Here is a 23,641-nt window from a genome sequence, read left to right on the forward strand (position 1 = left end):
GAGTCGGATGGTCCAGTGCAGCCACCGTGACGAGCTGGGCAGTGAAAGCCATGCCTCTAAGCTCCGTGCTAGGGGCACCAAGGGGCCGAGTATTTTGGGCGTACCGGCGGGGCTTCGCAGCGGTCGCGGAACAGGTAGCGGCGTCGGGAGGCGCTGTGGCGTCCGAGGCTCTGGTGCTGAGAATGAACTCAAAGCACTTACCTTGTTCACGCGCACCGGCAGGGGCAGGTTACGTGACTGAGGAGGAGGTCTGATGCTGGCGTCCTCTGGACTCGTCTGAACCGGCCGGCCGGGGAACAGTCGTGGGGCTGAGGGCGGAAGCACCGCATCCTGGGCGCCGAGATAGTTGAAGGCCGTGAAAATGGCATTTGCGGGCCATGTGACCCAGAGGTAAAGGAAATAGCTCTTTTATTGAGAATTTGGGTACCGCAGCCCCCGTCAGGGGGTGCGGCAAATGAAAAAACAAAAGATTCTTCTCCCGGCCCTCCACTGGGGGACGGAGTGGTCTTACCACCTCCAGAGCTAACTTCTCGTCCTCTGGGTCCGCTGCCTCAGGGATGCTTGGGAGGCTTCCGGGCCCTCGAAGGGGTCCGTGAGGCGGGGGCGTACGCTTCCTGCGGTTTGCTCGACGCTGGGGCTGAGATCTGGGCCCAGGTTGGGGCGGAGCAGAAGGTCTTCTGGCCGCGGGAGGAGCAGGTGGGGCCTGGGCCGTGGCGGCAGGCTTGCGGCGTGGCATGATGTGCGAAATGGCCTCCGTCTGCTTCTTCACCAGGGAGAACTGCTGGGCAAAGTCCTCAACGGTGTCGCCGAAGAGGCCGAACTGGAAGACAGGGGCGTTGAGGAAGCGAGTCTTGTCCGCTTCACGCATCTCAACCAAGTCCAGCCATTGCTGACGTTCCTGGACCACCAGAGTGGCCATCGCCTGCCTGAGTGCCTGCGCTGTGACCTTCGTCGCTCTCAGGGCGAGGTCGGTCGCTGAGCGCAGTTCCTGCAGCGTGTCAAGATCAGGGCCACCCCCGTGCATGTTGCGAAGTGCCTTGGCTTGGTGGACCTGCAGGAGAGCCATGGCATGCAGGGCGGAAGTGGCGCGTCCGGTAGCGCTGTAGGCCTTCGCGGTGAGCGAGGATGTTGCTCTACAGGACCAGGAAGGGAGTACAGGGCGGCCCCGCCAGGTGGTAGTGCTTCCGGGACATAAGTGGAGCGCAACAGCTCTGAGGGCGGATGAGCAGGTGGCGGTGCGACGAGTGGAGAGGGGTACTCTCCACGAGGACGTCAGCTCATCATGCACCTCCGGGAAGAAAGGAACCGGGGCGAAGCTGTGAGCGCGCCGCCCAAGAACCAATCGTCCAGCCGTGATGGCTGTGGGGAGGATGGAGGGTTCCAATCCAGGCCAACGCTGTTGGCTGCCGGAAAGCATATCGGACATCTGTGCGTCGGCCTCCTCCTGGGCGTGCAAGCCCGGCGGCAGCCCAGAGGAGCCCTCAGCATCAGAGCCCACGCCCTCCGATGTCGCGGCGAACTCATCTGCTTCCATCGCAAGAGGGTAGGCAGACTGGCTGTGAGGCGAGTCGCCGCCACCTCGAGCGGGGACGGGAGTCAACGAGCGTGCCGGGCGCGGGTGGTCCGAGGGCGTACCGGCGAGCTGCACCCGCTGCCATCCCCGAATCGCCTCCATCGCCAGCCGCATCGTCCTCAATCCCGTGGGAAGAAGGAGCGACGCGGGGGGCGGCTGGAGTGGCTTGCTTACGGTTGTAAGCAACGTTGTCATGGTCATGTTCTCGCAATGAGAACATGAACCATCCACAAACGCAGCCTCAGTGTGATCACTGCCCAGACACACGAGACAACGCCTGTGGCTGTCGGAAGCGGAGAGTACTCTACCGCATCCAGGAACAACACAGGGGCGGAAAGGCATCTTTATAAAGACGCGTCCTTAAAAGGACGTTCAACGCCGCTGTGTTTTTTGCTCTTTTAGAGGAAATTACTCTTTTAAATAAAATCACTCTTTTATGAATGAAAGAACTCGTGAGAGATCTTTCTTATCTGCAACTGTCGATGCGCTCAGGGGCAGGAAGTGTACAGCCGTGCAAACAGGAGAAAGCCGCTGTTGTGCGCCGTAGAATCCAACAGCATGCAGCAGAGGATAGCAGGAACTCGGTGTGTAAAACGCAGCAGTCTGCAAACACGACCATCGGCTCGAAGAAATTTTCTGAATGAACTCCCTTATTTGCGCCGCTTAAATACCCGTATGTCCGAGGCGGGACATGCAAATACTGGTTGCCAACTCTCATTGGCCTTTTTTCATAGTTCAGAGGTGAATATCGGCGCTCAAGAGAGACCCCTAGTGTCGCTTCTCTGACACAACGTGGAGAGAGCGACAGAAGGGGAACAAGACATTTATACAGTATGTGGTTAAATTCATTATTATATTCATATCACAGAGCATTATATTTAAACTCACTTCTCTCCTTGAAGTTTGTTGGTTTTCACAATCAAGTCCTGGGTTTGTTCTTTGGCCACCTGTTGACACAAAAATAACATGATAGTAAGTATTGGAAAGACAAGCATCTTTGCCGTTCAGCTTTATCATTTTAAATAGATCTTAAACAGAATGATGGGTAGTTAACATAAAATATTTTTGAAAAGTTGGCATATCGTGCAGTTTGAGCAGCTAAACTAAATTTTTCCAACGCTTTTAGAATTATTATGTATGCTGCTTTTAGGAGCTCAAATTAATTAACCTAATACATGGAATTATTGTACTTTCAAAAACTGAAAACTAATAACAAAGAAGATCCAATAATGCTTCTTTAGCAGTAAAGTTAGAATAAAGTGATTGTTACATGCTTAACAAATGCTAAAGTGTATATATATATTATTGTTCCACGAAATCGATACATCATAAATAGGGCTGTCAAGATTATGAAATTTGGCTAATGATTAATTGTCAAACAAATAATTGCGATTATGACGATTAACTGTCTGTTTTAGGGCTATGATGATTAATTGTCTCGTTAAGGGCTTTCACGAGTCATATAAACGGTGTTCTTTTATTCTGCATGTGCGCATCATATACCATAAGAAGTCATTTTTCCATTTTAACTTCAAATATATGTTTCTATGTTTCCGAACACTTAAATATGTTTTTTGTCAACTTTAGTTTGGACAATTTTTTATTTACACTTGTTTTTTAACTCATATTTTATAATTCTTCAAATAAAAATCTAATATAATTGATATAAATATTATGCAATAGTAAAAAAATATATTTCCTAATTTCTTCACTTTCACATGTTATTTTAAACCCAGGAGCCCTTATTTGTCATGAATTAAAACCTTATTTTGTTTCATAATTTTATCACTACACAAAAATAAAGTGTGCATCTCCATCTCCTTGTCACTGCGTGCCATTAACAGTGTGTGTATGAACCAGGAACCTTTGCCATCATGCAGGGGTGTAGCAGACATTTTAAAAGAGGGGGGACACAGCTGTTAGTAGGTGGCACAGACCCAACACTTACAGTGCAGTATTTATATATTACAGTATATACTGTATTCATATACAAATATTTATATTAAGTATTATAATAATATATCATGTATTATTTACTTTTAATATTTGTAGTATTTTAAAGATTCAAATATTGCAAATTAACGCAAAATTAGCTGCAAAATTAAAGGACAAATTTTCTTGTGGAGCACTTGCTTCTGTTTCACACATGAAAATAAAATATTTAATAAATTACAATAATGGCAATTGTGCATGTGCACAATTAAATTTTTTACTCTGTACTCTGTGCATTGTGGGATTTAAATTTATCCAAGTGGCTCAGGAGTTTTGACTACGTTCATTAAAATTCATTTTTGATCAATAATCGTGGTTGTCTCAAATGACTGTAGTTAGATCAAATAACCATGATCAGAAGGTTATTAATAATCGTGCCTAATCATAAATAACTTAAGCTTAATATACATTTATGGAGAACTACCTTGAAGTATCTTGTGCCTATAGTGTATAGGACAGGGTTTTGAACACTGATTTTTTTTTAAGTACTCGCTTACCGTAATTTCCGGACTATTGAGTGCACCTGAATATAAGCCGCACCCACTGAATTTTCAAAAAAATATTATTTTGAACATAAATAAGCCACACCTGTCTATAAGCCGCAGGTGCCTAACGGTACATTGAAACAAATGAACTTTACACAGGCTTTAAGGAAACACGGCTTGTAACAAAAATAAATAGGCTTTAACGAAACACGGTGTGGCAGCGGGGGCGTGGTCAAGCGCCCGTCCGGGAGAAAAAAGCGGTAAGGGCGCTTACATCAAGTGCTGAAAACTGTCACACTGGTGCCAGTTTTCCCAAGAAGGACACGTGAAGCAGGGCACTTGACGTTCCAGTTAAGGCTTTTAATGGCCACAGCAATGTAAGTTTCTCAATTCTTTGACTTCTATGCGCCAACACTAGACTGACGTGTGTCTGTCTGTCTGTCTGTCTGTCTGTCACTCACTCACTCACTCACTCACTCACTCACTCACACTCTCTGCTGCCTTTTTATGCCGCTCTCCCCACGCTTACTGAAATTAGACACAGGTGTTAGACATTAGCTCAGGTGTAAGCGCCCTTACCGCTTTTCTCTCCCGGACGGGCGCTTGACCACGCCCCCGCTGCCACACACGGCTTGTAACAAAAAATAAAAAATTAGCAGTAAACAGTAGCCTAGCAAGAAAGTCATTGTTCACTATCTTCCTCCTCTTGTGCACATGAAACCATTGAAGTCATCTCCTTCGGTGTCAGAGTTGAATAGCCTCAGCTTTAGTTGTCTTTTTGCACTGAGTCAATTCATCACGCTGGTGTTTCCAACGTCTCCCGTGCAGCAGCTCTATATACTTTTCCAACAGCCAGATCAATCGCATTCAACTTGAAAGCTGCATCATATGCATTTCTCCGTGTCTTGAGGGTGACAAAATGACTACCGTAATCAGAATGATGGGAAGTTTGAGCGCGCTCGATTTAATCTAAACAGTAAACAAAAAAGTTGTTTGACCTTAACCTGTTCGGCAATTTCATTGGTTTAATGAAAGCTTCATGCCGCCAAAAAACTGAGCACGTCACAGAATGTTTTTTCTTTTTTTTTTTAAATAAAATTTGAAAGCGGGAAAAATCCATATATTAGCCGCATCGTTGTTTAAGCCGCGAGGTTCAAAGCGTGGGAAAAAAGTTGCGGCTTATAGTCCGGAAATTACGGTAATAATGGACTTTAGTGGGAATGTCATGTGACGGCATGCAAGGAGCAAACAGCAAGCTCTGTGCACTTTGCTAGTTTTAAAATTATTTTCAAGTTATAATCCGGTGAGATTCGATACACCCAGTTACATATTTGATCTTTGAGGTAAACATGGCAAAGAAGTCAAAATCCTCGGGCTCTGGAGTCATTAAAAGACACTTCAAGCTGAAAACTCTGACGGGCCTGCAGACCGGGGACTCAATTTGGATGGTGTGGCCGGGTAAATTCAGCATCAACTGTCCAACATGTCGGTGATGCTGACGAAGGTTGTTGCTGACTTGGAGGATCTTGCTGTAATATGTCGATCGATTATGGCGATGGAAACAAAATTCTCTGAGCTGGTTACAAGAGTCGCAGATGTTGAGAAACAGATCAATTATATGGAGTCATCGGAAAGGGAATTATCTGCTGATCCATTCATGACCAAAATAGACCTCGAACACATTTTGGAAAAACTCGAAGTTCTCGAAAATAGGAGCTGAAGGAATAACGTATGGATTGTTGGAATTCCTGAGCATGAAGAAGGCAGAGATATGGTGAAAATCCTAGATGAGCTCTTCCAGTATCTGCTTGACATAACAGGCCATAAACTGGAAATCGAGAGAGCTCGCAGATCTGCTGAGGGAGACAGGCCCCAATCAATTCTGGCCAAATTTCTGAGTTCATCCGATAAAGATCTTGTGTTGTGCCATGCGAGGAGCAAACGAAAGCTTTCTTGGAAGAATAACAATATTTTCTTGTTCCTGGACTTTGCAAATTCGTCAAGAGAGAAACGCGATCGGTTCAAGGAATGTAAGAAACTCTTACATCAATGGAAGATTGCTTTTGCACTGAAGATTCCGGCCACAATGAGAATAGACACCAAGAATAGCCAAAAAGTATTTTTATGCCACAAGTGAGCATGGTCCTTAATAGAAACTATGGGTGAGTGAAACTATTGGGTATTTCTCATGTGAGTGGATTGACTCGCTGTACATAGGCTCAACTGTCTAAGGAAGCTGCGCAGCATTTTTGTTTCTTTTTGTGTTGGTTCCGCATAGCGGCTGGAGTTTGTTTTGTGGCATGACACTCCCAGAAACTTTTGCATTGACAGAAGATCACTTTTACACCGAAGTTCCCGGCCAGATTGAGAATGGACACATGCTGACACAAAGGATGTCTTTTATAAAGTTGACGGACTGACTAAGACATAGTGTATTTTGTTTTACGTGGCTTCAGAGTGATTTTGACTCTTAATCATCCGAGGAACCTGGACACCTGTTTTGTTTCTTTTTGTGCTGGTTCCGCCTAGCGGCTGGAGCTTGTTTTGTGGAATAACACTGCTTCAGGACAGTTGTGGTTGAATCTGTTCATTCTTTGTGCTTATGCTTCCAGTTGGCTGGAGTGTGTTTTTGTGGAGTATTTTTGCAGGACATTGGAATGATTACATCATTTGCTGCACTCATAAACAGCCAAAGGAAACTGAATGGCTTAATATTGGCTGGAATTTGATTTGTGGTGGAACACACCTTCAAGACAGTTCTGTGAATGAATGAATGAATGAATATATATATATATATATATATATATATATATATATATATATATATATATATATATATGTTCTTTGTATTTATTGTTTATTAGTTTGTTTTATAGATTATCTTTTGTTGTGTAACTCTGTCTCACAAATTTGTGAGGCAAAATTGAGCAATATGGCAAAGTGGTTGCGGGGGCTCTCGTAGGCGTACATGGACCTTTTGAGTTTAGAGGGATCGATGCAATGTCGTGTGCGTTGTTAATGTGCACGTTTTTCTGTTTGTTTGGTTGTTTTTTTTATTTTTTATTGTTGCACTAATGGGGAATTACAACCAAAATAATCAAAATATTTTTTTTTGACACACAATCATTTATTATATAGTACATGAATGGGTAGGGCACCCCCCAAAAAGAAGGAGGGTTATTTATTTTCTTAAGCATAAGAAATGTGATATAGTGTTTCTTCAAGAAACACACCTTTCTCCGCAGGAAGCTGAAAAATTTGGTAAGATATGGGGTGGACATGTTTTCTTTAGTGTTGGTTCAAGTAAAAGCAGGGGGTCGTTTTGTTGATAAATATCTAAATATTTGATCTACATTTCAAATGTCTCAAACAGAGTAAAGATAAATTAAGAAGAGTCATTATTGTTTTAGCAGACATTCAGGGGCAAAGGTTGAGTTTGGCTAATATATACGCACCTAACGCTGATGATCAGGGTTTTTTTTAATAGATCTTGAAGTGATGTTGCAAGCCTCTGGCACTCCTCAGGATATAATATTGGGAGGAGACTTTAATCGATTAATGGACTGGTGTGTAAGCTCCCTAGAGCCACATTGACGCTTCACAGGATGTGTAAAAATCTTGGTCTTGCAGATATTTGGAGACTTTTGAGCCCATCTGGTAGGGACTATACATTTTTTCATCAGTCCATAAGATTTATTCTAGAATAGAGTTGTTTATATATATACCAAGTCCCTCATTTCATCTGTTGTGGATTGCTCAATAGGAAACATCTTAAGTCTCAGATCACGCACTGGTGAGTTTAGAGATGTCACCACATACGGAGAATACAGTATGCTTCATTCATAAACAAATCCAAAGCACGAGAACTGTTGGAGTTGGAAGGGAATATTAAAAGTGCAGAGGCAGAGTTGAAGCACCGAATGTCGTCTGGTGGCCTCAGGGGATTAACCTGATTGAAATAAAGATATAATACTATTTTGTTGCGGAAGGTGGAGTTTTGGTTATTCAGGGCAATTTCGGAGGAGCTTGACAAGGTAATTAAGGCCTTACCTACAGGCAAGGCTCCGGGGCCAGATGGTTTTGCCACTGAATTTTTTAGATCTTATGTTACAAAATTGGCTGCACTTTTGTTAGAAGTTTATACAGAATCATTAAAGAAAGGAAAGCTTCCCCCAACCATGACACAAGCCCGGATCAGTCTGATTCTTAAAAAGGACAAAGATCCAAGCGAGTGTAAAAGTTACCATCCAATTTCACTGATCCAGCTAGATGTACAAATGTTGTCAACAATTTTGGCTAATCGATGTAATAAAGTTATGACATCTCTTATACATATATATCAGGTTGGGTTTATTTGAGTCCATAGCTCTTCTGATAACATTAGGCATTTCATCAATATCTTGTGGTCAGTAGCCAATGATCAGTCTCCGGTCACTGCCATCTCACTTGATGCCAAAATGGGGTTTGGTATGGTACAATGGGATTATCTTTAAGATTTTGGAGATGCATGGGTTCGAGAGTACATTTATTGGTCGGATTAAGATACTTTATAGACACCCTGTAGCAGCAGTACAAACAAATGGATTCATTTCAGATTATTTTACTCTGAATAGGGGCACTCGGCAGGGTTGCCCTCTTTCCCCATATTGTTCTGTCTTGCCCTGGAACCATTAGCAACTGCGATAAGAAAGGAGGAGGATTTTCTAGGGGTGATGGCAGGAGATGGCGCACGAGCTTCTGCTTTACGTAGATTATATTTTATAATTTGTCTTTGACCCTACTAGATCTATGCCTTGCCTCCACAGAATTATGAATTCCTTTTCCAATTTCTAAGGATACAAAGTCAACTGGGCTAAATCTGAAGCTTTGGCTCTGACAGCGTACTGCCCAGTAGCGGCTTTCCAGCCGAATGCTTTCCAGTGGCCCAAACAGGGCATTATGTGTTTGAATCTGCCATTGCTGGTTCAAAACAAATGATGCGTCAAAGCCTTCGTTAGTAATTCAAAATAGTTAAGAAATAGTATCACGACTGTTTCTAACAAGCTATTATACATAAACAAGGATGGATGGATGGGTTTGTGTGTGTGTGTGTGTGTGTGTGTGATCACCTGTTGCTACACCCAAGCAGAGATGCTGTCAGTTTTCTGAAGAGGGAGACAAAGGCGGTCGGGCGTGGTGCTGGCCACCCACCCCCTCGTGTACCATTCTGGCCTTCATAGGTGCTCGCTAACAGCACTTGCCCCTACAGTCTGTTAAGGCTAAATGGGGGATCTTTGTCTTTGTCTTTGTGTGTGATCACCTGTTGCTACACCCAAGCAGAGATGCTGTCAGCTTTCTGAAGATCAGATTTCTCAGTGGAAAAATAGCGGTCCAAGCGGGGGTATTTCTCCCTATTTCTCATTAGCCGGTGTGCAAGAGTCAATCACTATAGAAACAGCAATGTCCTCCATTTTAAACAGTGTGTCCAGTCCAATGTGGTAAGTCCGATAAGAGGTAAGCACCTTCAGTTCATGTATTAATCAGTCTGTTGTGTCTCTCAGCTGTGATGAGCCGTAATGCTGAAGTTCTTAGTTTAAAGCCATATCACCCTGCAGCTCTTGCCTGGTTGCCCACTAAAGCTAAGCAGGGTTGAGCCTGGCCAGTACCTGGATGGGAGACCTCCTGGGGAAAACCAAGGTTGCTGCTGGAAGTGGTATTAGGGAGGGTGCTCACCCTACGGTCTGTGTGGGTCCTAATGCCCCAGTATAGTGACGTGGACACTATACTGTAAAAAAAGACACCGTCCTTTGGATGAGATGTTAAACCAAGGTCCTGACTCTCTGTGGTCATTAAAAATCCCAGGACACTTCTCGTAAAGAGTAGGGGTGTAACCCTGGTGTCCTGGCCAAATTCCCCCCATTGGCCCCTATCTATAATGGCCTCGTATTAATCTCAATCCCTGAATTGGCTACATCACTCTACTCTCTCCTCTCCACCAATAGCTGTGTGGTGGGCATTCTGGCGCACTATGGCTGCCGTTGCATCATCATCCCTATGCTATGTAAAGTGCATTGAGTGCCTAGAAAAGCGATATATAAATATAAGGAATTATTATTATTATTTAAAGCTATTTCCTAGCTTTAGTAGTAATACAAGCGATCACGAAGAGCTGTTGTATGTAAACGGCTGAAGCGGCTTCACTTCACGTCACCTAACTGGCTCATATTACACATAAAAATTATCTTTAGCCACCACCTGCTGGCTAACATATGTAATGTAAAAAAAATACATGTAAAAAAAAAAAAAGACAAACCATAGCTGCATGGTTTCTGCACAGATCTGCATGGCACAAACACAAGCGGAGTGGTACACACACAGTGAAGTGTCCGAGTGCTGATGGTGTCAGACCATCAGCGCTCATGGAACGTCTCTCGTCCAATCAGATTCAAGGACCGGAGCTAACTGTTGTGTGTGTGTACAGTAAATATATATATAATAATTGTTTTAATTATTATTATATATATTTTATTTAATTTTTTATTCTCTGTGTGTGTGTGTGTGTGTGTGTGTGTGTGTGTGTGTGTGTGTGTGTGTGTGTACTTGTGTAAGACCACTTGGATGTTTGTTTGGGTTTGGGTTGGGATCTTCAATGGGGAGGGGTAGTAGTAGGAGTTAATGTTAATTCATTTTATATATACGTTTTGATTTCATTGTCTTTGAAGAATCAATAAAAATAAAAAATGTTAAATCACAAAATAATGGACTTTAGTTAACCCCTTAAAATCTGATGCATTTTTGGTCTGCCACCAGCAGTTTTTCAAACTCAAATTTAAAAGCTCACCATTCACACATACTGTGGACTAATTGCAAAAAATGTGCCTAATTATTTCAGAACACCCCCAAATTAAAAAGACTCCAATTATTCATAAAATATATTGTACATGTTTACAATCTTATGATAAAAACTATTTTTTATTTTTTTTTTGTCCTAACTTTATAAGAATGTAATTTTGGTTATGCTCTCTCTTTCTGCCTTTAAAATATTGTATTTTATTCTTCTAAATGGCAGCAAGTACAACAAAAAATATGTGTCCTCCATCTGAAATGTGGCGTATAATGTATTTTAGCCCTCAGAGATGTGCTCGTTCACAGACATTCAGTCTAATTTTCAGAAAAAATATTGGCATGCATGCCAATCTTTATATTTCTCCCCTTTGTGATGATACAAAACATTTCCAATAGTCGATAACATATATTTCCACCAGACTGCATGTTTTGTTCTGGATATCTTAGATTAGATAAAACATTGGATTATTCACACAAGCAAGCTTTTTTTTATATATATTTTTATATAAAATATAATGGCTCATTTTGTAGAAAACTGCCTAAGGTAAGAGCAGATATAAAGTTTTGCATTTATTGGGGGTTAATTTTTAACCAAAACTCAATTTTATACCTAAAAGTTTCATTGATAAAAAAAAAAAGTAAATTAAAAATGTAATGTGTCAACTACCCATTTAATGACATATAAGCTTTATAAATATGATTATAAATATTAAGAAAAAGCAAACCTTTAATCTGTTGGTCATTTCTTCACAGCAGGAGCTCATGGCTTGAACATCTTCATGCACACTTTCCAGTTCCTATGTAAAGACAGAGTTAAAAAAGAAGACTTTGAAGACTTTTCCTATATTTTGGCACACTAACAGAATTGTTTTAAAGTTATTTTGTGTTTATATGATAAATAAAACTGCAGTGTTGACAGTGACCAGTCACTGCACCTTTTTGCAGCATTATGATACATGCCGGTTATGAATAAACTATTTTCTGTGCAAATCATACTGAAATTCATTATTGGAATGGTTTAATTTGTTTAAACATGCATTCTTTTAGTGGAAAATGTCATTGCTATGGAATCTATTCACATAAAGGCTGATGTGCCTGATTGTGCTTTTATAACAATGTGCCTTATAAGATAATAAATCATAGAAATGCCTTATAGGCATCATATTATTATGGTGTTATGTACCACCACATTACTTTCAATGGACCCTTTTACCTGTTATGATGTGTTTCCACCTTTTGTAACAATGTAAATGTAGCAAATTTTGTTATATTTCCAATTTTAAAAATATTTCATGTAAATGTATAACATTGCATTATATTACCCAGGTATAAGTTTAAAAAGAAAAAATCAGCTGCCATGGCTGCAATGAGGCATCTGGTTTAATTTTTTTGGCGGGGGTGGGGGGGGGGTTGCTGTTGGAGCTAACGGGTAAGTACAATTTTATTAAACCACTATTCAAGTTTAGCCAACTATGATGACATCCGCTTTCGCGAACGTGGACCTGTGAAAAGAGTCCATTAGGCACCGAACCAAAATGTGTTTCTTTTGCCTCATATTTCACTGGATATAATTTTGTCTGTTTTGTTGGTTTTTCCTAATTGGGAACCAATGATATGTAACATTTCAACAGACATTTTACCTTTGTTTCTGTATATTCATTATATTTGTCTAAACCAGTTTTCACAGGTCTTATGGTCTTTTTTTAAGAAATAAATTTTGGCATATAATATATAATAACCAGGTGAAGTTCTTGTGTCGCACTTAATGCTGCAAGATATTGGAACAAACTGACATATTTTGTTTTTCTGCGATATATATTGCGATATGAAAAAATACAGGATGACTTCGCCAGATGACTTGAATAGCTCTATTTGAGAAGAATTAATTATTCTAGAATGATTGGGGTGATTTTGTAGGGAACTGCATCTTCATGGAACATTTTAATTAAAAAAAGAAACTGTTTTTACTTTTTGACTTATTTTGGGTAGTTTATTTTATAATTAATAATTAATACACTGTTGAATTCACCATGGTTCCATTGTATTCATGTAATACTCTATCCATTCACCCTAAAGTCAATGATCTAACATGTTATGATATTAATAATGCATGTTGCTTACCCTAAAATAAAGGGGCTCATTTATGAATGAAGTGTGGTGTCTAGAAGGGATCCAGGAGATTACAGGAGGCTTTATCTCTGTACTCCAACCAGGTTAAAACAAAGCATTACACTAAGGAAGTTTCAATATCACAATAATTAATGTGAATGACAAAATAAGTAATTTAACATTTTATTATATTACAAATTAGATTACAAACCTTTTTTTTAAAGAAATGTAAACAATAAATATCTTTTAAGTTAAACCCTTTGGGGAAAAACGTGCAGCTATACACCAACCCTGAGTGGTTTACAAAAATACAACTTAAAATAAAATGTTTATAAAAGAAATAACTTAAAAAATAGTTGCGTGAATTTATTACATACCGCTTGTCAAGCGACCGGATCATGTTTTTAAAACCCTCTTTGGTAAACCTGTTAATTGGTACCATGTCTTTCGCAAGGTGAAATGTTACCGAATCTGTGATTTTTTTCTGCCGTTTGGAAACTTTCTCGTATGGTGTAACACAGGCAAAGGCTTCTGAAATAGTTTTTTGCTTTGGACGGCATTTAGATCTGGCTTTGCACTCGACATACACAGATTTGTGGCGCAGACTTAAATTATCAAACAAATTGGTCGTGTTTCCTCGTGTTGTGGCAACCATTGCAAGACACTCTCGACAAAGTACCTGTTTTTGGTCAACATCATCCAGTCTGTAGACAAAATATTTCCTTATAACTGACAATGCATTTCTTTTTGCCTGTTCCTCGCTCATCATTTCATCAAGCACAAGCAGAGCTTTCAAAAAAAATAAATTATAATAAACTCTATGTATCTATGAACCCATAAATCAGAGTAAATTCCGTAATATCAGACAGATATAATGCTACTTTTCCTATTGCAAAAAAAACACTGTAGACCAAAATTTCAGTAGTCTCTACCAATACCTGTTCTATACCACTTTCCGTACCAAAGCAAAACACAAAAACGTGTTACTAAACAACACTCTTTTATTTACAAAGTTAACTAAACATTAGCAGCAGAACTCAGAACAAAAATATGCCATTGAGCAACACTTTAAGTTTAAATATATTATTTTTGAATTATAACAAAACTGAACAATGTATGCTTAAAGTATTTTTGAACACTTATATAAGATTTGCTTCAACTTTTGCAACTTTTACTTTAAGTTTTTACCAAGTATTAAAAAAAAATAAAAACAAACAAGTGTACAATAGAATTAATAAAAAAAACAATTTCCAAACTAATGTGCAAAGTGCTCTCAAATTAATGTCACTGTGCATTTCACGATAAGAAATGCACAGTGACATATATTATGATTAACTAAGTCGCGAGCAATCGCGTTCTAATCTAGCTGCATTAAGCGTCCGCGCTCGAGGGATTAGTGTCCCCGAGGCAGAGTCTCTCAGCCGGGTGCAGTTTCAATCTCTCCCCCTTATATCAGGACATTTGCGCAACTCATAGAAGAGGCACTTACCACACAGAGAAATGCCCGTTTCTGAGATTATAGTTATTAACATGACCTGCTTCTGTATTATTTCAACTTTAATAAAGCTATAACTCATTAAATATAACTGCATTTAAGATGTAACACATTTTTCCTTTAAAGTTGTGTTTTCTCCTTTCATCAGAAAATTGCAATAGCAGCGTTTACAAATAGGTTTTTGCTGATCTAAGATGTTTCCCTTTTCACCAGCCTCAAATCCAAAGAATTTCCAAAACTGGCTTTTTCCACTTTTCTTTTCGACAAGATTCAGTTGAGACTCCGCAGCAGCTTCTACTTTGCTTGTCGCCATCTTTTGCTTGTTGTGAGCGTTCGAAAGTATTTTTGAAAACACTAGTAGACTATATGTTTATCTTACTACATCACACGTTCTGCGATGTGACTATTGCGGATGCGCACATCGCAATGTCGATGCTGAAACGATATATCGTGCAGCCCTAGTCCCACTATAATTGCAAGTGGACCTATTAACTGCTTAAGCTCTTAATATCTACATCTTTCATCCATGTGTGCACCTCCACAAAAATCTCTTCAAGTTCAAATTCAAACTGTGATTTACCTCTGTCACTTCTTTAAATATCTGCACAAACTCTTCATTAATGGACAGGCTGCGTCTCTCGATGTCTCCTCGCAGGTTCCTCCTGGTTCTCAGACTGTTCTCGGTGAAGAAAACTGAGAGAGATTTCAATGCCTCCAGCATATCCTATAGACATAGACACAAATTAGAAGGGGACAACAGGAACTTTAATGCTGATTGTGTATCATGTTGCATGTAAGCATCACATGCAGCTTGAAGATCATGTCTAGACATGAGATAACATGTTTATAACAGTAACATTACCATTACATATGCCCAAAACAAGGTATTACCATGGTACAATGTCCAAAAACACATTGTATTACCATCATTATCTTATCATGGTACTGTACATGACAAAAACCATTACATTACCATTGTGTCATTTCCCAAATACACTATTACTATGGTACATGTTCAAGAAAACACGGTAATACCATGGCACTATTTGGTTAGTGAGCTGCACATCTTTACTTGACATATTTTTTCTTCTTTTTTTAAGTTTATATATATATATATATATATATATATATATATATATATATATATATATAAAATATGGTATTTCAGTCTCATAAATGTTCTGCTATTTTTTTTTTTTTTTTTTTTATCAAATTGTAAACTGCATTTAGTGACAGGTGCAATGAATGGCTAAGAGTCTAACGAAAGCTGTCTCAGACCTTGTCGTTATCCAGCCTGGTCTCCAGGATTTTGTTGAGTTTTCGGGACAGAGGGTTATTCGGCTGTGAGGAGACATTGCCACCGCTGTTAGAGATGTGAAGGTTTGGTGTGTCTGTTGATAGCTCTGCTGCTTTAGTATCTGCCATCATCAACATCCACGTCAAACTCCAGGAAGCTGTTTTGAGTTACACATCATACCTCCCTAATGCATCAAGAGCTCAAACCTTTGGTTCCGGCATGGGAGCGCTATATTACTTTATGAGAATATGACATTCAATTTTCAGACGAAAACGGTCACTAAATCACCCCGATAGCCAATCTTTCCATGCATGCCAATGTTTAAGCTTTTTGCCCACCAATGTTTACCGTGGTAGATGACATGACATTTTAAGCAGTGATGCAGTCTTGCAGTGTGACAGGTTATATGCAAAACTATAAAAACATGTTTATAATAATTTTTTTATAATAAGTATACATGTAGTTTTTAGGACCTCAGACACCTTAGAATATTTCTACTTTAAGTAAAAAAATAAATAAAAAAAAAAACATTAAAAAAAATAGCAAAACTGCAGGGATATTGCAGTGGTGTGCACAAAAAAGGGCAACAGGAGCTCAAGCCCCTGCCCCTTTCATCCACAAATCTAAAGCCACGTTCACACTAATAAGTTTTAATTTGAAAATGCATCTTCTTCTTTATCCTCTCGCTTCCATCCACACTGAAACAGTGTTTTTAAAAGCGAAAACTGAGCATTTCTGTGGAACACGAGGACAATTGCATTTCACGTGGCACATGCACATGCTTGTAAACAGCAGTGTGGACAGAGTGTTTCGAAAATGAAAACGACATTTTCAAATGTATCCGGATTAATGTGGAAGTACTGTAGCCTAAATGTGCCCTTTTGGTTGAGCAGAATTTTGAAACAAGAAGGCTTTTGCTTTTGCTGGCCCTGAGATTAATCTCAGGGCCAGCAAAGCCTTCTCTGTTGGCCTAACAGGTTTAATAAATAAATATTTTTTCATTCTTTTTAATTCACCTTTTTGCCTATGTATTTTCAATCGCTTTCTACTCCTAATTCATCTAAAAACTAATAGCAAACAACAAACAGTTTATTGTATCAGAATTTCTTTCTTGATGAAGTAATGACTGGTTCACAAATCACATGCCTAAAGCCAAGTACTTCCGAAGCAGCACGTGAGTCTGAGCTCCACTCCGTTAAGCCTTCAGAATTTCCACAAAATCCCTCAACAGTGCAGAGAATAGGCATCTAAAGTCAGATTGTCAGTTCATCAGCCAATCAGATTGATTTATTTGTTCTTGTGGGTGTGGTCTATAGGATAATTCCCAGTCGAAGCCTTCTAGCTGGCCTTGAGTGACACAATCACGCTTTAAGTGATGTACGTAATTTGAAAGCGAAGAGCGCAAGATCTAGCTGACGAGTCGGCTGTCATCACTGCCATTATCGCCATTGAGAAAGAGATCCTTATGGATTTAAAACCTGATATGTAAACAGGAAAGGAGGACTGATTTGCACTTCAAGTAATTTGCTAAGTGCTTTTTGCATTCTTATAGCAACATCAGGAGTTTTCTAAGTGTAAATAATGCTGACTGGAGCGTTTAAGTTTTGAAAATTAAGCGTGTACCCTGACGAAACAAAATTTATTGCAAGCAACATTTAGATCACAAAAATTATTAGATAGCTATTTCCTGGTATTAGACCTTGTTGGTTTTGGCTTTCGTGTGTGGACATGTTTTAAATATGTCAATTGGCATTATTATCTGGCTGAGATGTAATGTATGATGTCCATAGGCATAGGATGTCTTATTAATTGTGAAACAGTGTTTTCTCAATGGCATGAAGGCCTAGACTTAAAATGCACAGGCTGCCACTGATCTTTATATATATACAATGTATATACACACACACATATACGTCAGACCCACCGGATTCATGACAGTACCCCTGACCCCTCAAACCAGTGACGCCACTCACCCAAGGCCAACCTGACAGCCACCTATTTTCTGTTACCGATGTCTTAATTCCATTCTGCTGGAGTCAAGTGATGAGAAATTAATTCACAAGGATGTAGCCTCTTGTCCGATGAAGTCTTCTGGGACAAAATAGCCCCAACTCCAACCTCCCATACGTCAACCTCCACCACAAACTGGTGAGACGGGTCAAGATTAATCAGAATGGGAGCTGAAACTAAGTAGCTTTTAAGTCTTTTGAAATGCAGTCTGAGCCTGCACAAACCAATCGTGTTTTGGTGGAGGTTAAACTCATCAGTGTCAACCACCAGTAGGAATTGGCAAACCCCAGAAACTGCTGGACCACCTTGAGAGAATCTAGAGTTGGCCAATCGACAACAGCCTTAATCTTAGTGGGGTCCATTCGCATTCTGTCAGGCGAGGGGATGAACCCCAGGAATTAAACCAATTCTGTGTGAAACTCACACTTCTTCGCCTTGACAAACAAATGATTCTACAGCAGTTGCTGAAGCACTTGTCTGATGTGCTGGACATGGTCATTGAGATTAAAAATCGAAATATAGTCAAGATAAATGAAAATGAATTGATTGCCCATGACCCGGAGTATGTCATTGACGAGTACTTGGAAGAAGGCCGGGGCATTGGAAAGGCCGAATAACAAGATATTCTTAGTGACCAGCGGGTGTGTTAAAGGCCGCCCTTGCATTTGTCCCCCTCTCATATCCAGACCAAGTTAAGCGTTGCAAAAGTCAAAATTCATGAAGGCGGTGGCCCCCTGCAAGAGTTTGAAGGCCAACGACATCAGTGGTAAAGGATAACGATTCTTCACCGTTATGTTGTTCAGCCCCCGATAATCTATACAAGCTCTTAAGGAGCCATCCTTCTTACCAATGAAGAAGAACCCTGCCACGACCGTAGAGGAAGAGGGATGAATTATACCTGCTGCCAGAGAATTGCTGATTTAATTTTCCATGGCATCCCTCTCCAAAGCAGAGCGCTAATAGAGATGACCTTGAAGCGGATAAGTGCCAGGTAGAAAATCAATCACACAGTGGTACAGGTGTTGTGGAGGTAGAGAAGAAGCCCGGGATATGATGAACACCATCCTCAGATCACTGTAGGCCTTGGGTACCGCAGAAAGGTCTGCCGGCTCCTCCTGGACATAGAACAAGACGAGACTAGGGAGAGAGCAGAGACAAGACATTGAGACAAGCAAAAAGAGCTCCAAGATATTATTTTCCCAGATTTAATGAAGGTTGTGAGTTACCAGCCATGGATGTCCCAAGACCACTGGAACTGAGGGTGACCGGGTGTCCAAAAAGCATATTTCTTCAACATGATTCCCAAAGATGGTAAGAGTGAGGGGTCCTGTGCTGTGTGTAACCATGGTGAGTGGTGTGCCGCAGAGAGTTCTGGTGAGATGGGATCCTTGAGCTGTGATAGTGGAATAGACTGTTTAGTAACAAGATCTGAGTCCAGAAAATTACCCTCAGCTCCAGAATCTACAAGAATGAAGATGGACTGGATGGATTCCTCAAACTGCAACCTGGCCAAGAGGAGCATCTTGCTTCCGGGGATTTATGCAGAGAAGTAACGCTTACCTGTAACCTCTTGTCTACTTGTGAACTGGGTCTTTGACCAGACAAAAGGCAGCAGTGTGATCCGATCGTCCACAGTAAAGACACAAACCTTTGACTAAATATTGTAGGTGGCGATAATCAGCTTGTAAACAGCGCAAATGTGCATTCCCATGGAAGCGCCAATCGTGCCGCTTCACGTGGCAAAAGGAAGCACACGAGAGAAAAACAACCTCACGCAGACACATAAGAAAAGACAGGCAGACTCACCGGATCCATGACACAAATATACTGTATGTAAATATATATATATCAGTGACTTTTTTTTAATCGTTCTGCCTCTGTCCCTGCTGAGGTCTGTGCATGCCACATATTTACTCAAATTGCAAAAAAGCTAAATGATAAATAAAAATATTAAAAGAAACCAAGCTACTTCAGTGCGTGAGCAGATGTTCTCAGATAATACAATATTTTTCTTAATGCTTTATTTAACAACACAATACAACATTGTAAATAAATAGTGAAAATAAACTTTGGGTGGATTCAGGAGTTCTCTTTTGGTTTGGTTTTTCTTACACCCTCCAATGTTTCCACATATTTTTAAAATTCACATTTAAACGGTTTGTCATATACAGCTAATGCAATCTGAGGGTTCAAAAAACATACCCACACACACACACACACACACACACACACACACACACACAATTTTATTTAATGTAAGACATACACCGATCAGCCACAACATTAAAACCACCTGCCTAATATTGTGTAGGTCCCCATTGTGTTGTCAAAACAGCGCCAAACTGCATCTCAGAATAGCATTCTGAGATTATATTATTCTCACCAGAATTGTACAGAATTGCCACTCATTGTATGTTTTTTGTATTTGGCACCATTCAAAGGAAATTCTAGAGACTGTTGTGTGTGAAAATCCCAGAAGGTCAACAGTTACAGAAATAATCAAACCAGCCCATCTGGCACCAACAATCATTCATGCGATTATCTAATCAGCCAATGATGTGACAGCATTGCAGTGCATAAAAATGTGATCTCAATTATTTGGCCCGTGGCATGATTGTTGGTGCCAGACGAGCTGGTTTAAGTATTTCTGTAACCGTTGATCTCCAGGATTTTCATGCTCAACAGTTTCTAGAGTTTACTCAGAATTGTGCCAAAAACAAAAACATCCAGAGATCGACAGTTCTGTGAACGGAAATGCCTAGTTGATGAGAGAGGTCAACAGAGAATGGCCAGACTGGTTTGAACTGACAATGTATACAGTAACTCAGATAACCGCTCTTTACAATTGTGCTGAGAAGTATATCGTCTCAATGCTATTCTGAGATGCAGGTTGAGAACGCTGTTTTGGTGGGGACCTTCACAATATTAGGCAGGTGGTTTTAATGTTGTGGCTGATCAGTGTATGATGAGTTCTAATACAGTCCTAGTTGTCACACTTTTTTACACTAGTGAATATTTAAAAATAGATTTATGTTTTAGTCAATTTCAGTAATGCTTTATAATCAAACTATAATCAAATATATCAAACTATTGTTCTGGCCAACAAAAACTATAATTGATCAAATCGTATACATTTTGGACATATAAAACATATGTAACAACAGCTCTAATACAAATACAACATACCCCGCCCTTGTCCAGAGTAGAGAGAATACCCAAAATATATTCTAATTTAAGATGATTTGATCTAGATGTTAGAAATCAACATACAAAACCACTACTAGAGAAAACAAACATTTGTGTAATTGGACCTTAGACTCAAACCTTATAGAGATTTAGCCATAGAGACAACTTCCATGTGTAACAACAAACCTTGGTCTCACCTATATCCTAGATCAATAAAAATAATAAAACAATAATTAAACAAACACAAACATTTCCATTTTCATTTTAATTATCTTACAACAGGACAGTGAGAGAGCTGTGTGTGCTAACTATAGTTATAGGACAGAATAGATGCAGCATGTGTGTAAAGCTCAGGAGACGCTGGTGCAAAGTAGTGCTTGCTAGAGAAGCTGTGTTATTCAGAAACCCCTTATATCCACAAACACCACAAAGAGCCGTAACCCTGTGTCCCACCTCGTCTACCCATCTAATCCCTCTGAGGAGAAATAGCCTGAAATTCAATTGTGTTTGTCTTCTGGTGCAGTGTCTGTATTGGCTGTGATTATTCATTGTCAAGGTGTCTTCCCCTTTTTCCCCCAGGTAAGGTGAAGTTAATGTCATGACACTGGTTTGAAGTAATCTGTTTCTTTTAACAACAGCCAGTGGGTAGGGGACTATATTGACAGCATGTTGTGTCACTTGAAAAGATCACAGATTTTATTGTGTTTGGAAACTTAAATGTTAAGCTGCTTCAGTATTTTTATTTATTTTTTCACTAACAAAAAGTACCAAATATGGTACTTTGGGGTATTCTTCTTCTTCTTTTTTTTTTTTTTTTTGGGCATGGACCATGGTACCATCTGATTCCATCACTGAAAACTCTAAAAAGTTGACTACTTAATAGATGAAGTAAGCTTGTTTCCTCAGTTGAATTGATTAATGGTTTCTCCAAAACATATGTAATTAAGTTAAATTACCTTTAATTTCATATAAAATTACCTTTAATTTCATATAGAACAAACTTAACTATTTAGTTTAAGTAAACTAGATGCAAGTAGATTTAAAGGGATAGTTCAAGTAACTACCTCTTCAAGCTTCAAAAGAATGCAAAAGCATAATATTCAGAAGTCTAATCAATTATTCCATCAAACTCATGATTGTTATGAAAGCATACAATAATAATTAAATGTATTATTTAGTGAAAATGTTTACTAACCATTCTCCAGTGCACGTTCATGATAGAGCAGGAGAGCAACATTTCACGCAGCCCCCTCGCAACAATGGGGCGTTCAAGCAACAACTTGTTTTATTTATCTAAATACAGGTCCTCCACAGCGATAGTGACAACAGAACACAACCCAGCAGCACACAAAAAAGAGAACAGATCTTGATAAACATGTATGAAGAGTTTGTACTCGATGAATTGATGCATTTCTACGCCCATCCTTATGCACAAACAGAATTAGTCAAAAGGGTCCAACTTGACCAAATGGGACACTGATCATCCTAATGGTGACATTATTTGCACCAAAACAACATAAATAATACTACAAAAGGGCTAAAACCTCTATAAATTCTTAATTGCAACTATTTATATACCCCAATAACTTCAAAGGAAACATAATTGTTATTTTTTATTATTATTATTTTTTTAAACTGCAAGCCTTCAATTATGAGCTTACTGATTAGCAGTTTTTTATTGATTCACATATTGAACACAAAAAACAAAACATATACCCACAGAATCAACAATGAACCCCCACTATCACCCCTCAATAACCCCGTCCCAATCTCAAACCCCACCCTGGCCCCCAACAACATCCCAGTGGTCGTACTTGATTATAGACACACACAAATAAAAAATATCCGCCCCATTTCTCCACAAACAAATTCAATTTCCCTAGTCTTCTAAATTACCCTTCTTCGCAGTCTGCCAACCTCCCCATCTCCGAGCACCACTCCTGAAATGAGGGTGCTCCAGTCGACCTTCAACCCTTAAAAGAATCTGTCAAGTGATCATGACACAGGCAAGGACCCAATCTTTTATGTATTTGTCACTTACATCGATGACCTCCCCATCACCCAAAATACAGTCACAGAGGGGCAAAATTAATTAAAAATATGAGCCCAATACATCACACACAAAATTCCTGGATCTTAACACACCCCCAAAAGACATGGGTTATGTCTCCATCCTCTGATTGGCAGCGCCAGCTGGTGGGTGTGTCTTTAAGACCAAGCCTATACAATCTAGATGGGGTCCAATAGAATTGAGTAAAATCTTGAATTGCATAAAGCGCACCCTTGCATCTCTAGATGCAGACTTTACCTTTTTTTTTTATCCTAGCCCACTCTTCCTCCTCCAATACCAAGTTTAAATCGTTCTCCCATAATCTCTTGAGAGAAGTTGAAGCTCTGTCCCCCAGACTCTAAATTAGCAGTGACTGATACACTGATGCATCATGACCTTTTCCAAAAGCAGTAATCACCTCTCCCAGAGTATCTGCCACTTTAGGGAGGTGTATGCTACTCGCAACAGTAGTACAGAGCAGGAGGCACAGCTGTAAATATCTAAAGAACTGCGATCTGGGAATCCATAAAATGTTGAACAAAAGATCTCAACACTCCGCTCTCATATAAGTCACCAAGTGTAGTAACCCCCCTCACAATCCACTCTGATGGGCAGAAAG

The 23,641-nt window shown here is 40.0% G+C and overlaps 1 protein-coding gene across 2 annotated transcripts in view; it reads right to left on the reverse strand.

The window, feature by feature from the left end:
- The window catches only part of LOC127629967 (conserved oligomeric Golgi complex subunit 6-like), an 83,956-nt gene extending 68,021 nt beyond the window's left edge, over positions 1–15,935 (reverse strand). For both annotated transcript variants that reach the window (XM_052107305.1, XM_052107306.1), the window contains exons 1-4: positions 15,758–15,935; positions 15,060–15,203; positions 11,601–11,672; positions 2,462–2,520 (exon numbers count right to left, since the gene is read on the reverse strand). In XM_052107305.1, the coding sequence (XP_051963265.1) occupies positions 2,462–2,520; positions 11,601–11,672; positions 15,060–15,203; positions 15,758–15,913 (431 nt within the window). In that variant the 5' untranslated portion in view covers positions 15,914–15,935. The remainder of the gene's footprint in view (positions 1–2,461; positions 2,521–11,600; positions 11,673–15,059; positions 15,204–15,757) is intronic.
- Positions 15,936–23,641: the final 7,706 nt, after the last annotated feature.

The sequence above is a fragment of the Xyrauchen texanus genome, chromosome 36 (genome assembly GCF_025860055.1).
Source record: "Xyrauchen texanus isolate HMW12.3.18 chromosome 36, RBS_HiC_50CHRs, whole genome shotgun sequence".
Lineage (NCBI taxonomy): Eukaryota > Metazoa > Chordata > Actinopteri > Cypriniformes > Catostomidae > Xyrauchen > Xyrauchen texanus.